At 44.6% G+C, this 15,211-nt stretch overlaps 1 protein-coding gene across 5 annotated transcripts; it reads left to right on the top strand.

Moving 5' to 3' along the window:
* Positions 1-893: 893 nt before the first annotated feature.
* Positions 894-14,317, top strand: KLHL23 (kelch like family member 23). 5 transcript variants are annotated; one of them, XM_075284164.1, is made up of 4 exons: positions 894-1,035; positions 2,006-3,220; positions 6,650-6,802; positions 8,803-14,317. In XM_075284164.1, the coding sequence occupies exons 2-4, from the start codon at positions 2,008-2,010 to the stop codon at positions 9,111-9,113; spliced, it is 1,677 nt and encodes a 558-aa protein (XP_075140265.1). In that variant the 5' UTR covers positions 894-1,035; positions 2,006-2,007; the 3' UTR covers positions 9,114-14,317. The 5 variants fall into 5 exon arrangements, with proteins under 5 accessions (XP_075140265.1, XP_075140264.1, XP_075140266.1 ...); XM_075284163.1 differs by having other exon boundaries at positions 1,032-1,090; XM_075284165.1 differs by lacking the exon at positions 894-1,035 and adding an exon at positions 1,113-1,454.
* The last annotated feature ends 894 nt before the right edge of the window (positions 14,318-15,211 follow it).

The raw sequence follows: 15,211 nt of genomic DNA, 5'->3' as shown, positions 1-15,211 counted from the left end.
TACACACAGTGATGTCACAGTACAGGGATAATGCACACAGAGATGTCACAGTACAGGGATAATACACACAGTGATGTCACAGTACAGGATAATACACACAGTGATGTCACAGTACAGGGATAATACACACAGTGATGTCAAAGTACAGGGATAATACACACAGTGATGTCACAGTATAGGGATAATACACATAGTGATGTCACAATACAGAGATAATACACACAGTGATGTCACAGTACAGGGATAATACACACAGTGATGTCACAGTACAGGATAATACATACAGTGATGTCACAGTACAGGGATAATACACACAGTGATGTCACAGTACAGGGATAATACACACAGTGATGTTACAGTACAGAGATAATACACACAGTGATGTCACAGTACAGGATAATACACACAGTGATGTCACAGTACAGGATAATACACACAGTGATGTTACAGTACAGGGATAATACACACAGTGATGTTACAGTACAGGATAATACACACAGTGATGTTACAGTGCATGTACAATGAACACTATGATATCCTAGCAGAATTAGCCAGTTTCCCCCATGCAGCCCAACCCCCCCCCCCCCTGGCAGCGCACAATTCTGCAGGTAATGGACACACAATACACACGTAATATACATAGCATTAATAATATTGTATTGGTATATATGTTTGTGCACTATAACTCCCAATATATAAAGGTGCATGTTATTATTCCTGACATAGTAATAGGATAAGAAAATCAATATGTCATCATATGATGTGTAAGAGAGTCCCAGTGACCTTTGGGGGTGGGAAGAGGGATCCTGTGTATTATTGCAGGGGATGGGGAGCAGCTGGCATACCAAAATAGGATGTGACATTCCCTCCCCTTTGCAAAGCAACGTTACAATTCCAAATCCCTGTGTGCTGCTCATGCCAAAGATGGTCAACAAGGAGGCGCTGTATCCAATGGCATCAGCCTGGGAAACACTGCAACAGCCAAGCAGCTGAGAAGACATTAACACTTCGTAGCCCAGGCTGAGACCTCCGCAGGTAAACAAAGATCAGGCATGAAATACTACAATGACATATGATGAAGCACAGGCAGGTTGTGCGTTGCGTGCACGCAAATACATGTACCAATGCTTGTACTGCAGGGTGATCAGAGCTAAATCCATACATTCAAGAGACAATGGAAAGACAAAGGGTTACAAAATGCACAGAAGGGAATGGGATTTCACACTAGGATGTACACGGAGCAGGTCTGACATCTCCGCAGCGGTATCTAGTATCACTTGGCACATATGCTCTGTAGATAGGAAGTTATAGAGCGGATATATTATTTCTGGGATTTGCATGCTCGTGTAGCCAGTGGCTCCGTGCCATAATGTTATTGTATGAGGGAGGTGACTTTATCCCGAGGCTGACAGATCGCAGCTAATCCCGCTAGTGGATAAGAGGAGGCATTGATGGTAAGAGCTTTGCAGTCATGTCTTACAACCCTGGCTTTATTTACAGCAACATAACCGCAGAAGCCTGCACCTACGGCCGTGGCGTCCCACACAATAGCATTTCATTGTGGTCTTTATTATTATTATGACGTGCGGTAATCTGCGGGAGGGGGGGGAGAGATTATTTTGGGATATAGTTGGGTAAATACACGACGCTATTGACTGATGTTTTATACTGATTGCAGATTTCACCGGTGAAAACTATTAGGAAGCAAATAGGTAAAACCCCATGAGGCTGAATCCGAATATTCTGTAGACTAGAAAAACAAGTGATCAAGTAACGTGCGGTAATGTATCCAGAATACATTGTATCATATGTACTCTAAAATAGTGCCATGCTACTGTGTAACCTTGTAATGTATACAGCAACGCACAATGGGGCTTCTTCCCTGGGCTTTCAGTAATGTATCCTGGTATAAGGTATCATAGGGTCACGTTTTGGGCGTATTGGTATTCATTGTCCAGTCCATGTATGATAAGCGTTAATATATTTCTATCTTGTTATATTACAGCCATGTCACAGAAGGAGCTTGAAGATTACTGCCTTTTATACAATGACACTACGTACCAGGTAGGCTTCCTCGAATCCTTTAGGACATTTTATAAAGAAGGACTATTCACCGACGTCGCCATGGTGAGCTCCTCCGGTAAGATTTTTCGGTGCCATAAAGTTGCCCTGGCGGCCTGTAGCCATTACTTCAAGGTGATGTTCACAGCGGATATGAAGGAAAAGTCCAACAATCAGATCGAGCTGCTAGGTATTGATGACGCCATCTTAGATGAGCTGCTGAACTATACGTACAGTGCACAGATCAAGATCACCGCTAAGAATGTCCAATGTCTTCTCCAAGCCGCGGACCAGATGCACTTCGTGTCAGTCAAAGAGGCATGTGAACAGTTCCTGGTCAGACATCTGGATGTTGACAACTGTTTGGGAATGCATTCGTTTGCTGAATTTCACGCGTGTCCATCTTTGGAGAAGGAATCTAGAAGAATCATGGTTTCTAGGTTTCAAGAAGTTTGGACTGAAGATGAGTTTGTGGATCTCAGTTTGGAGAAGTTGATGTATGTCTTGACTCAGAAGAACCTCAATGTGTGGACAGTGGACGATCTTCTCCAAGCTCTGGTTAGATGGGTCACACATGATTCCAGTAATCGCATAGAACATATTTATGAACTATTGGAATGTATTAAAGTTGATATAAATGACGAATATCTCAGGACCTCGGTGGAGTTGCACAAGAAGCACTTACTCAACGAAAATAAGATACAATCTTTGCTCTACTATTCTTTACGGACTCAAACGGAAGAAATTCCCAAAAGATCGACAGCCAACATGTTTGTAGTTGGGGGCTACTACTGGCACCCCTTGGCTGAAGTGCATATTTGGGATCCTGAAAGCAACAACTGGATTCAGGGAGCGGACATGCCTGACCACACCAGAGAGAGCTACAGTGCTACCAGTTTAGGACCTAACATCTATATCACTGGTGGCTACAGGACCGATAATATAGAGGCACTGAGCACTGTGTGGATTTATAACACAGAGAAGGATGAATGGACAGAAGGATGTCCTATGCTTAATGCAAGGTACTATCACTGCTCCGTCACCCTGGGCGGCTGCGTCTATGCCTTAGGTGGTTACAGGAAAGGAGCTCCTGCCGATGAAGCAGAATTGTATGATCCATTAAAGAAGGCCTGGTTTCCCATTGCAAACATGATTAAAGGTATGTAGATGCGGAAAAAGTATATTATGTTATCCAGAGCATTTATACACCATAACTCACAATTATGCATGTACCAATATTAAGTTAAAGGGATTCTACCATTAAAACACTTTTTTCTCGTTGACACGTAGGAATAGCCTTAAGAAAGGCTATTCTTCTCCTACCTTTAGAAGTCTTCTCCGCGCTACCGTTCCGTAGAAATTCCGGGTTTTGTCAGTATGCAAATGAGTTCTCTCGCAGCACTGGGGGCGGGCCCCAGTGCTCAAACAGCACTGGGGGCATCCCCAGTGCTGCGAGAGAACTCTCCAGTGACGCCTCTATCTTCTTCAGGAACGTCCTCTTCACGTGTGTTCTTCCAGCGCAGGCGGTCAAACTTGTAGGCCTCAGCAGAGCCCGAGTAAATAAGTAAGTAATCGCCCATTTTCTTGTGACCTGTGGGCATGTGCGGGATTTAAACCAAACGGCGGCGCGGAGAAAACATCTAAAGTTAGGAGACTAGCCTTTCTAAAGGCTATTCCTACGTGCCAACGAGAAATAAATGTGTTTTAATGGTAGAATCCCTTTAAAGAGGAACTTCCACCAACTCCAACTCTTTGTATCCTGCAATAGAGGCCGCTCCACTGATTCTGGCGCAGTTAGAATTTCTTTCTCTATCCTTGACCGTTCCCAAACTATTATTTCTGTTGTTCTGTTTTCGGCACAATTATAATCTCTGCTGTCAGGCGAGACCTTCCACCTTCTCCACCAATTCCAGCTTTTTGCATTGTTCAATAAGCTCTGTTCAACTGATTCAGGTGCAGTTGGAATTTTTTCTCTAGCTGTTACTTTTCCTGAGCAACCAGTGCACCTGATATGCTAATTAGGCTCTCTGCTGTCAGGTGGGCAGTCCTAAAATGGAGCAGATAATCTGGGACTGCCCACCTGACGGTAGAGAGCTCATTAGCATATCAGGTGGTGAAAGTAACTGCACTGGTTGCTCAGGAATGGTAACGGCTAGAGGAAAAAAATCAGTGGAGCGGAGCAGGTCCTATTGAAGGATGCAAAGAATTGGGGATGGTGGAGGTGTTAAAGGGGATCTTTCATGTCCTCATCGATGCGCAGTATTATATGCCGCTATAAAGCTGACAGTGTGCTGAATTCAGTGCACTGTCTGCTTTCCCGGTATGTGCCTTGGTATACTGATATCTCCCCACTGTCAGATGGGTGGGCCTTACAGCATAGCGTCATCGCTGAGCAGTGAGGAACGCCACCCCTGACAGTACAAGTCTATGGAATAATACTGTCATGGGTGGTGGTGTTCCTCACAGACCAGAAATGACACTAGGCTGTTAGGCCTGCCCATCTGACAGTGGGGAGATAACAGTGTATAGGGGCCCATACCAGGAAAGCCCTTGAGTTCAGATGCAGTCGTCTTTCTAGTAGTATATAAGGACGTGAAAGGTCCTCATTACTACCGCAATGATTTAAAGCATATATAGCTAACATATCCATAGACTTCTAAGAGTGTCCAATGGGAGCATATATATTTTTTACTGTGTTGTTCAGACTATGCTTTCCAATAAAAAAAAAAAAAAGTATTCTGCAAAAAAACCAAAGTATGCGGTATTCTATGGGTTTTTTTTTTCTTTTCAAAGGTAATGTGTCCATATATCTGGTGCATAGGTCAGTATATACACCCAGTATATACACCTTATGGTGTTAACATCACCTAATATCTCTCAATTTTCAATACAACATATTACAAAAGGCAAAACAAAGCAGGGAATGGCACTGGAATATATTGTGTGAAACCCCCTCCCCCCATTTTTGCCTACTCTACCCTGCAAAGCTGCTCTTATATTATCCAGGGAAACATCGCGTCACTATAACATTTCCTCCATGTTACAGCTAAAGCAGCACCACAGTGGAAGGACTCATCAAACATCTTCCTATAGCTCATCTTCCTAAATGAGAATGGGATACTGGGATTATTTTATATCCTCTTTGAATTTTTAGGCATTACAAGGAGTAAAGCCGACCATACACATTAGGTTTTAGACTTCTGAAGTGGCAGGTTATGATCGCTTGGTCATATCTAAACCTACAAATGAATGTCCCATACAGTCAACCCTCAACTTAGGCTGGTCTCAACCAGCCAAAATCGCACTATATCCTCTGCTGCAAATGCCTTCATGTGATCCTATAGTCTATGGCAGGGGTAGGGAACCTTCGGCTCTCCAGCTGCTGTGAAACTACAACTCCCATCATGCTCCATTCACTTCTATTGGAGTTCCAAAAACAGCAGAGCAAGTATGAATGCTGGGAGTTGTAGTTTTGCAACAGCTGGAGAGCCGTATGTTCCCTACCCCAGGACTAACGCCTCTGAATAGGGGAGTGGGTTTGGTTTGAATATAAATGAAATTTAAGCCCCCTTTTCCACTTTCCAATATTCCTGCCAGACTGCTCTGTCCGCCGGTTCCTGAGCTGGTGTGACAGCGATGACGTGCGATTTTATTAGGTTACCAGGAACTCTCCGCTGCCTCCTTTCGACCAACTTCAATTCTGTCCAGACCCCCCCACGAATTCTGCACGGACCCCACACACACAATTCTGTCCAGACCCCCACTCCCCCGTAAGTTTTACCCTAATGTTTCAGGGCGGTATGGATCACAGAGAGGGACCCTTCTGCGAATCTGGTGGGAATTTGACACGATTAAACCCTTTTGGGACACTGGGTTCTACTGTGAATACGGATCACCTACGGCACTTTCTTATGACTGCCCGATCGATCATCCCTAGGCATCGGGTGCACTAGAGGTACTCCCACTTTTGTGGAGTTGCTCCAGGATCTCTCCCAGGAAGCTTCCCCAGCTCCTCCAGGAGGTAGACACTCTTGCAGCCTTGGATATTGTTCAGGGAATCTAACGAATTTGCTCTTCTCTTGATGACCTCTCTGTGGAGCCCCTTGTTGGGGTACCATTAGTCCTTAGGCCTTCTTTCTGTCTTCCCTTATCCCCCTCTAGTGTTTCTTCCTCTCGTGTCCTGTCATGGTTTGTTACCCCCTTGTCCAGTGTCTGCTCATGACTCCTGATAACATGTAGGTTGGCCGGTTCTGGCCCTTATGCACATTATCCCTCTCTGGTGCAATGGCTATTGGCGCCTATCACCGATCCAGCCTAACGCTCACATCACATCTTTATAGGACCAAACATCCTCTCTATACCATGTCTCACTGTTATCCTATATGTTGTATTGTTTGTTATTGTCTTCAAGAAAATAGATTTCAATTAGTTTTGATTCAATATAAGAAAATGTAATATAATTTCTATGTAAAGAATTGTGTCATTTGCGGTTTATCCATTTTTGTACATTATTGTGTCATTCATCAGCTTTTTATCACTTGTGTATTGGTCGGAGGGAATTATAGATTTGACTCTATTCTTTTGATAGGTGTTGGGAACGCAACTGCGTGTGTGCTGCGGGATGTCATCTATGTCAGCGGAGGACACTTTGGATATAGAGGGAGCTGCACTTATGATAAAATCCAGAGCTTTCGCTCTGAATTAAATGAATGGAGCATCTTATCCGTGTGTCCACATCCAGGTATGTGCAACGCTTAAAGGGATTCTACCATTAAAAACTTTTTTTTTTTCTCTTTGACATGTCGGAATAGCCTTAAAGGGGTATTCCCACGTCGCATACTCGCCAGTCTTCGCTGCTGTAATTTCTTCTTTCTTCCAGCTTTGTTGCGTCATTGGTGGGCGGGGTTACATATGCAAAGCCAGTGGCTAGAAGTCGTCGCTTCTATGCCGCTGGCCCTGCGTGTGCTCTCCTGATGCAGCTAGGCATCGGACATATAGCCTTCACAATGCAATACAAACCCGGCATCCGCTGTAATAGAGAGGCGGATGCCGGGGAGTGTAGATGGCGGCACAGGTGCCTGCAACATCGCTACGCTCCTGCCCTGCATGAAGCCAGCAGCGGCAGGAGCGATGCTGCTGTTCCGCTCCTCCGGAACCCCCCCCCTCTCCGGAATAGCAGCATCGCTCCTGCCGCTGGCTTCATGCAGGGCAGGAGCGTAGCGATGTTGAAGGCACCTGTGCTGGCGTCTACACTACCCGGCATCCGCCTCTCTATTACAGCGGATACCGGGTCTGTATTGGTGGCCCCTCCCCCCCCAAGTGTAAACTAACCCCCCCACCCTCCAGGCTCCCTCCCGTGCACTTAGCCCCTCCTCCCTCCCCCTTGAGTGTAGGAAGATAAATCACTTGACTTTTGACCAGATAAGTCAAGGGATGTGCCAACAGAGAAATGAATAAAGTAAGATAGTGGACAAACAAAGCAGTTTTGCTGAAGCATTGTATTTAGGAAAAGTCTTACATCCACATTAACAAGCAGTATAGATAGGATCCTTGTGATGGGACAACCCCTTTAAGAAAGGCTATTCTTCTCCTACCTTTAGTTGTCTTCTTTGCCCTGCCGTTCGGTTAAAAATCAATTTTTTGTCATTATGCAAATAAGTTCTCTCGCAGCACTGGGGGTGTCCCCAATGCTGGGAGAGAACTCTCCAGCGCTGCCTCCATCTTCTTCTGGAACGTCCTGTTCATGCGTCTTCTTCCGGCGCTGGGGTCACACTTGTGCGCCTGCGCAGTCGGCTCTGCCATCGGGCCGCAGGCAGAGCCGAATGCACATGCCAGCGGCCATTTTTTGTGTGGCCGCTTATGCGAGCATGCGCAGTATGCTCTGTACACCATAGAACTACAGGAGCGTACTGCGCATGCTCGCACAAGCGGCCACAAAAAAATGGCCGCCAGCATGTGCATTCGGCTTTGCCTGCGGCCCGATGGCGGAGCCAACTGCATACAAATGTGACCCCAGCGCCGGAAGAAGACGCATGAAGAGGACGTCCTAGAAGAAGATGGAAGCGGCGCTGTGGAGAGTTCTCTCGCAGCATTGGGGACACCCCCAGTGCTGTTTGAGAGCTGGGGCCCGCCCCCAGTGCTGCAAGAGAACTCATTTGCATACCGACGAAAAATGAATTTTTAACCGAACGGCGGCGTGAAGAAGACATGTAAAGATAGTAGAAGAATAGCCTTTCTTAAGGCTATTCTAACGTGTCAACTAGAAAAAAAAGATTTTAATGTTTTTTTTTAATCCCTTTAAATGCTGGAATTGCGACATTGCAAAATACACCGAGGAGTTCTATGTATAATCCATGGACAAAATATGTCCGATAATCCAGATTTTATGGGTACAGGACACAAATTGGCATCTATGTGCGGTCCATGTTTTTCACGGACCTACATTTGGATGTATGAACCAAGCTGCAAAAACGGAGAGGAATGGAACCTGCGCAATATTTTGTGGCTTATTTCTACAGCCCAGACACTGATCTTTGATGACTACAGACATATGTATGGGACCATTGGAATGAATAGACCTATATGCTATCCTGTTGTCACAGATTCGTAAAAATGGATAGCATATAGCTCAAAACTAGGGTCGTGTGCATTAAGCCTTACTTGATTATAGTAAATGGGTTTGATAGGTTATCAATACAAATGTCTTGGGTAACAGTCACGTCTGTCTTTCTCCTTCCTCAGAGTATGGTCTATGTTCCGTTGCACTACACAATAAGCTGTATCTGGTCGGAGGACAGACTACAATTACTGACTGCTTTGATTTTGAAACCAGCAAATGGGTAGAGCTGGCGCCAACTATGGAGCGGAGGATGGAGTGTGGGGCGATTGTCATGAACGGATTTCTATACATCACTGGCGGCTACTCCTGGTCTAAAGGAACCTACCTGAAGAGCGTAGAGAAGTACAATCCTGATTCTAACAGATGGGAGCTGGTGGCAAATCTTCCCAGTCCTATGCGATCACATGGATGCGTCTGTGTATATACTGTATAGAATCATGTAATGTGTGCTATATATAGTAAATTATTCAATGTGAAGTCTAAGACATCAGCTCAGGTCCATGGGATTATACCGGTCCCAATTTATTAGTCAATTGGCATTGGTCAAATACACAAACTGGCCTTATGTGATGTTGGTGCCAGTCTGGCCTGCTGCTAAATGCAACCTAGATCTACTCAAGGAATATTTTTGGCCATACTTAAAAGGGTTTTCCATAATTCACTCCATCTTAGCTTGGTGACATACATGAAATCATGTGTGAAACCAATCCGATAGCTAACCTGCTGGGAATGACAGTAGCAGTAAAGTGGATAGAATTGAATGCAGATTCTGCGATAGTTTTCTATACAATGGATGAAAATCACTGTAGCCTCAGGGGTTAAACTCATGGTGAAAAACACCATGGGCATGTCTGTTGCAGGATATCTGGATGTAGATATCCCACAAGTGAATGTAGTCTCATAAAGTGATGGAATATTGCTAAAACAGGGGGGTAACTACCGTGGTAGCCGCAGTAGTGACTACTACAGGGCCCGGGACATTAGGGGGCCTGGCAAGCCCCTGATGTTTTGTTTTTGTTTTTTTAATAGGCCATTACCTGCTGGAGTAACTCCACCAGGTAACGGGCCCTATTTATTTACCAATCCTCGCTCCTGCTCATGGCTGCCAGCACTTCTCCTTCTGCGAGGGCGGCTGCGAGCAGGAAGAGATCGGTAAGTAAGGCAAACCCTACAAACACCTCTATCATTATATTCAGGGGTCTTTGCAGATCCCCGAGTATAATGATTAGAGGCCCAGGGGAGGTGAGGAAACACAAAAAGCACTGTTACTTACCTCTCCTGGGCTCAGGAAGTCTTCGGGCCTACTTGGTGACGTCTCAGACATCACGTGAGCCGGGGTTTGCCTTGGAGCCCGGCCATTCCTAGTTACGCCACTGTGCTAAAATATATCAACACTTTATGATCCATGGGCATCTAAGCCTGAAAATGAACAGGCTAAAGCACTGGTTTAGCCCTGTATCCCCTTCTACGTTTTCCTTGAGGAGCTTTGTTTTTGACTCTGCAGGAAATTGCAGCCGGTCCCACTCACTTGAATAGAGCTGTGATCCAGTTCCCTGCACAGCAGGTGTTGCATGTTAAAGAAGTGAAGGGGACACAGTGTTACACAATGATTGTCTTGTAGGTTGGACCCTCACTGATCATGATATCCTAGCGATATGCCATAACTTTATAAAATGGGAATACCCCTTATTTATTGCATGATGAAAAGTTTTGCAGCCTCATTATATACAGTAGTTTATTTTAAAGGGGTTTTCAAGAATGAGATGTTTTTTTCATACTGATCATCAGTATGTGATCTGTCGGGGACGCACACCCTGACCCTGCACAAATCTCTGGGTGCCGGAAGCTGCAAGTGAACAAGGAACGCGTGCAGCACCACTCCTATGCAAATAATAGGAGCGATGCTGCAATTCCCTAGAAGCACAACTATGCAGTGGATGTAGCTGCTGCAATGTTCCTATTCCTTAAATAGGACTACATGCGCACCTTGTCCTCCAGCAGCTTCCAGCACCCAGAGGCTGATCCAAGTTGGTCTGGGGAAATGGACTCTGACGATCACATACTTATGACAAAAAACCCTTTAATTTCCTAATCTTTTTCAAGATCTCTTTTTGCTATCGGTACTTTCAGAGGTTAAAAATCCCTGACTGCTACAGGTGTATGTGTATTATTGGAGACCACGCCGTGAGCTGGACTAGCTTAGCAAACAGCATGGAGATCTTGGAAGTGGCAAGGAACTGAAACACAATGTGCATTACAAAGTTGCTTGTATGTTTCATCATGTAATGTCATATGTCAGAGGTTAACACTGGAGTACAATGTGTGGTGTGCAGAATTTTTGTGTAATTCAGACCTTGAAGCGAGTGCAGTCCAATGACTTATCCCGATGTCATTTGTCAGCAAGGACAATAATAAGCCGCAGGCTGCCACCATACACCACGTTATAGAACCAAATGTTCAATGTTGTAGTTATATGTACAGAAACCTGCTCAGGACAAAATCACTATATACTGTATATGGATATTCAGGGAGATAAAACAGGTAGATTCTGCAAGGACAAGTAAAATGGCCTAATATAGGTAGTGGGGGCAACCACTCCAAACAGCCCCACATATAATACATATGAATCTACAATTGGATACGCCCATGGCCACATATGTACAATGGCTAGAAGATATTGATTTAAATAACCCTTGTTTAGTGCCACTGAAAATTCACAAATTTTCTACACAATTTTCTGCATTTATGCCTCAATTGCCACTTTTTAAGACAAATTGAAATGATTTTCTGCCATCAAATTGGCGCAATAATGACTGAAATCTGTGCCAGCTCCACCATGATCTAGATTTCAGTTTCTGGCTCATGGACCACCCAAGAATGCGTCAAAGGGGCACAACGCTCTTACGAATTTTAAACTCATGCTGGTCTGGATGATTATTAAGACTGATGTACTAACTAGAGATGAGCGAGTACTGTTTGGATCAGCCGATCCGAACAGCACACTCGCATAGAAATGAATGGACGTAGCCGGCACGTGGGGGGTTAGGCAGCCGCCCGCCGTCAAAGTGGAAGTACCAGGTGCTTCCATTCATTTCTATGGAGCGTGCTGTTCGGATCGGCTGATCCGAACAGTACTCGCTCATCTCTAGTACTAACCCATACTTGCTAACATTTGTGGGCAAGAGATAGAGGAGTCCCAGTATCAAAATTTTTGAATGGTGACGTTCCCATGATGGGGTCTTTATTTTCTGCAGCTGGCATTTTCGCCGTGACAGGATGCTGATGCAGTGCATAGCCATTTGGTCGGGCATCCCGCTCCTGATTAGGTCTGGATGAATGGACCTAATCAGGAGGGAGCCTCATACCGCAGCTGAATGAGTCACGGAATCTGCAGCAAGATCGAGCAGGACGCTTCTTTTTGTTCCACATCCTGTTGCAATCTCTGCCTCCCATTGAAAAGAATGAGAGGTGGAATCCAGGATGAATCTGCTCCGGATTCGGGGGCCAAATCTGCTGCAAATTTCCATGTGAGAACGAAGGATTATGAAGATAATCTTATTTCCCTTAGTCCTAACAGCGGCACAATATGGGGTATTTCTGCCCCTGTGTGCTGGTAGGACAGGCGGATTTTTAATTAGCCAATTAATTAATCATGGCTTGCCCTATAAGAGGGCCCAAGAACCTCTCCCCTGCGTGTATATACAAAAGTAACCTAATTATACATAGGTAGCATAGTATACTTATTACAATGACAAAATTCTTCCGGGCGGGAAGTCTTGTGCCGCTGTTAGGACTAAGGGAAACAAGATTATCTTCATAATCCTTCGTTCCCTGTCGTCCTACAGCGGCACAATATGGGGAGTTAGCAAATAATCCCCTAGGGTGGGTCCTCACCACCAACTGCATTTAAACCGTGACCAAAAGCAGTAGCTTCTGAAGTCCGAGTGTGGGACACAAGGGTTGCCTCTGAGGCGAGCCTTAGTTGTTGTCTGGACGAGATGTAGTCCACTACCAATATGCAGCAGCAAATTTGACTTAGAGACAAGGCTTTTGTCTCTGCCCAGGAGGTGGAAACCAACCTCTTGGAATGCGCCCTTGAATAAGAGAACTTAATTGTCTCCCTGACCCAGCGCCTTTCTCTCAGGAGGAAAGAAAAGGGAAAGAGAAAAAAGGGGGAGAATAAGGGTTAACAGACACCTTCTTCCAACCCCGCAGGAGGCCACAGGCCTCCTCACCACCTGTCCGGTCACACAGGACAGAAAAAAACACGCAGGAGGGAGGTTCTTGGGCCCTCTTATAGGGCAAGCCATGATTAATGAATTGGCTAATTAAAAATCCGCCTGTCCTACCAGCACACAGGGGCAGAAATACCCCATATTGTGCCGCTGTAGGACAACAGGGAACAGACCGTTTGTGATGTTACAGACACATAAAGTGCCCATGCAAGATATACAGCAACCAGGATCACGATGGATGCAAGAATATAGCTGCGTCATGTACACGTTTAGCTTCACTTTCTCCCATGATCATACAGATCAGCTCTGAGCAAGGAGGAAGAGGAATGCAATTATGAAAACCTCGCTCTGCCCGATCGTTAAGTGAAAACAGTGCCAAAAATAATATGTTTATGTCTAACTATTAGTGTAGATTTACTCCAACCCTTGTGAAAGTTAATGTGTTTCCAAATTTTAGTTCTTTATTAAAGTGATTGTAAAAGTCTTCATGGACTTCTATTATAGGCCAAGGCCCCGGGGAGCAAATCAAGGCTTTATAGAAATTTGGAATGACAGAGCCAACCCCTTTAGGGTAAGTTCACACGAAGTTTTTTGGACCGGAACCTGAGGTGGAGGCCGCTTCAGGTTCCGGTCCAAAATACGGGCAGCTGTGACTGGATACCGGTGCAGTGCATCGTGCACTCCGCTCCGGATTAGGCCCAAATCAATGGGCCTAGTCAGGAGGAGGGAGCGTCTTCAGGCGGATGTCACCAGGCGAATCTGCCTTAAAGAATGAGCATGTCGCTTCTTTTTCCGGGAGCTACAACAAATGGCTCCCCGAAAAAAAGAACTGACCAGTTCCCATTGATTTCAATGGGAACTGTCTTTTTGGTCAGGATTTTGAGGCGGATACGGCCTCAAAATCCTGACCAAAAAACCCCCGTGTGAACTTACCCTTAAGGTTACACAAGTATTCCATTTTTTTCCAAAAGTTTCCATTTTCCATGAGCCCTAGAGTCCCACACTGGAGTGTATAAGCACGATTTGGTATATTAATAACTTCTTTCTATGTGAAATTCTTAAATGTTTGGTAATGTTTCTATTTTTATTCCTGTTTGTGTTTTAAGGCTATTGAAAATTTGAACAAAATGTTAGAAATTCTCTGATATTTCCAAGTTCATGAAGTTTAATATATGAATAGATTGTCATATGACCAGATTATAAGAGATTATAAGAAATACTGATAGTAAAAACACAAAAATTGTCGTTTAGTGAAAATGATTCGTTGTACGAGTAGCTGTGTATCCTGGATTTATATGTATATATGGTCAGAATTTTTTTATGTTGCTCTTTGTGGCTATGGATGAGGATCTAATGAAGATGAAATATGAGTATGTTGAGTATGTTGTTAATAAATAAATGAATTTACTGTCATTTCTCACTACTTCTAACTATGTTTTAAAGGGGGCTGCAAATTGCAGCACTTGTAAAGAGGTTCAGCTCTGTTCACACTGTGTTAGCAGGACATTCTTTTACAATAGGACAGGGCCATTGAAAATGCTGAGTGCACCAGGCCATAGGGAGCACATCATGAGCAGCAGCCACAAATGCTTGTGCAATAGTAGTGTTAGGGCCCGTGCACACGATGTAATGCAGCGCTGATTCTGGCACGTAAACTGGTGTCAAGTCAGCGCTTCAAAACAGAATCCCATTGACTTCAATATGTAGTACGTGTAAGACGGATCCCATTGAAGTCAAAGGGATTCTGTTTTGAAGCGCTGACTCTGACACGAGTTTACATGTCAGAATGAGCGCCGCGTTACTCCGTGGGAATGGAATCTTAGGCTGCAGACACACAGTGTGAACACGCTGTTGAATCCTGCCAGGGAATCCCACAATCCTCTGTGAAACAACACCCGAAATCAGGTGGTTTCTAATGTGACTCACCTGCAGGTTTCTCTGTGTGCACCCGGTTTGCGGTGCAAAAGTTAAAGCTGCATTTACACAGTGTTTTTTTTTACTGCAAAATTGCATGCAGATTATAATTGCAGTAATGAGTAGCTTATGTTACTATGTTGAACCCTGGAAACTCTACAGTGTTTCGGACAAAGTTAGGCTAAGGCTGCACCCTGTGGAAAGTTACGTTACATTTTTTTTTAAAAGTCCAAACTAGTAGTGGCTGAGAAGGATTGGGAAATATATAGGAAGTTCTTAGGGTCCATTTACACGGAGGAAAATGGCACTTTATTTGGCGTTGAATTTTCTATGCTGAAAAAAAAAGCGCCTCCCATTGATTTCAATGGGTTCGCTAGTTTTT

The sequence above is a fragment of the Leptodactylus fuscus genome, chromosome 8, assembly GCF_031893055.1.
Source record: "Leptodactylus fuscus isolate aLepFus1 chromosome 8, aLepFus1.hap2, whole genome shotgun sequence".
NCBI lineage: Eukaryota > Metazoa > Chordata > Amphibia > Anura > Leptodactylidae > Leptodactylus > Leptodactylus fuscus.
This window is presented reverse-complemented; position numbering and strand designations above follow the sequence as displayed.

Bases quoted from the DNA above. Each gene is read 5' to 3' on its own strand.
- KLHL23 (XM_075284163.1), top strand. From the start codon at position 1,066: ATGACATATGATGAAGCACAGGCAG. The intron at 1,091-2,005 runs GTTGTGCGTTGC...GTTATATTACAG, and splicing joins ATATGATGAAGCACAGGCAG to CCATGTCACAGAAGGAGCTT. The intron at 3,221-6,649 runs GTATGTAGATGC...TTCTTTTGATAG, and splicing joins CATTGCAAACATGATTAAAG to GTGTTGGGAACGCAACTGCG.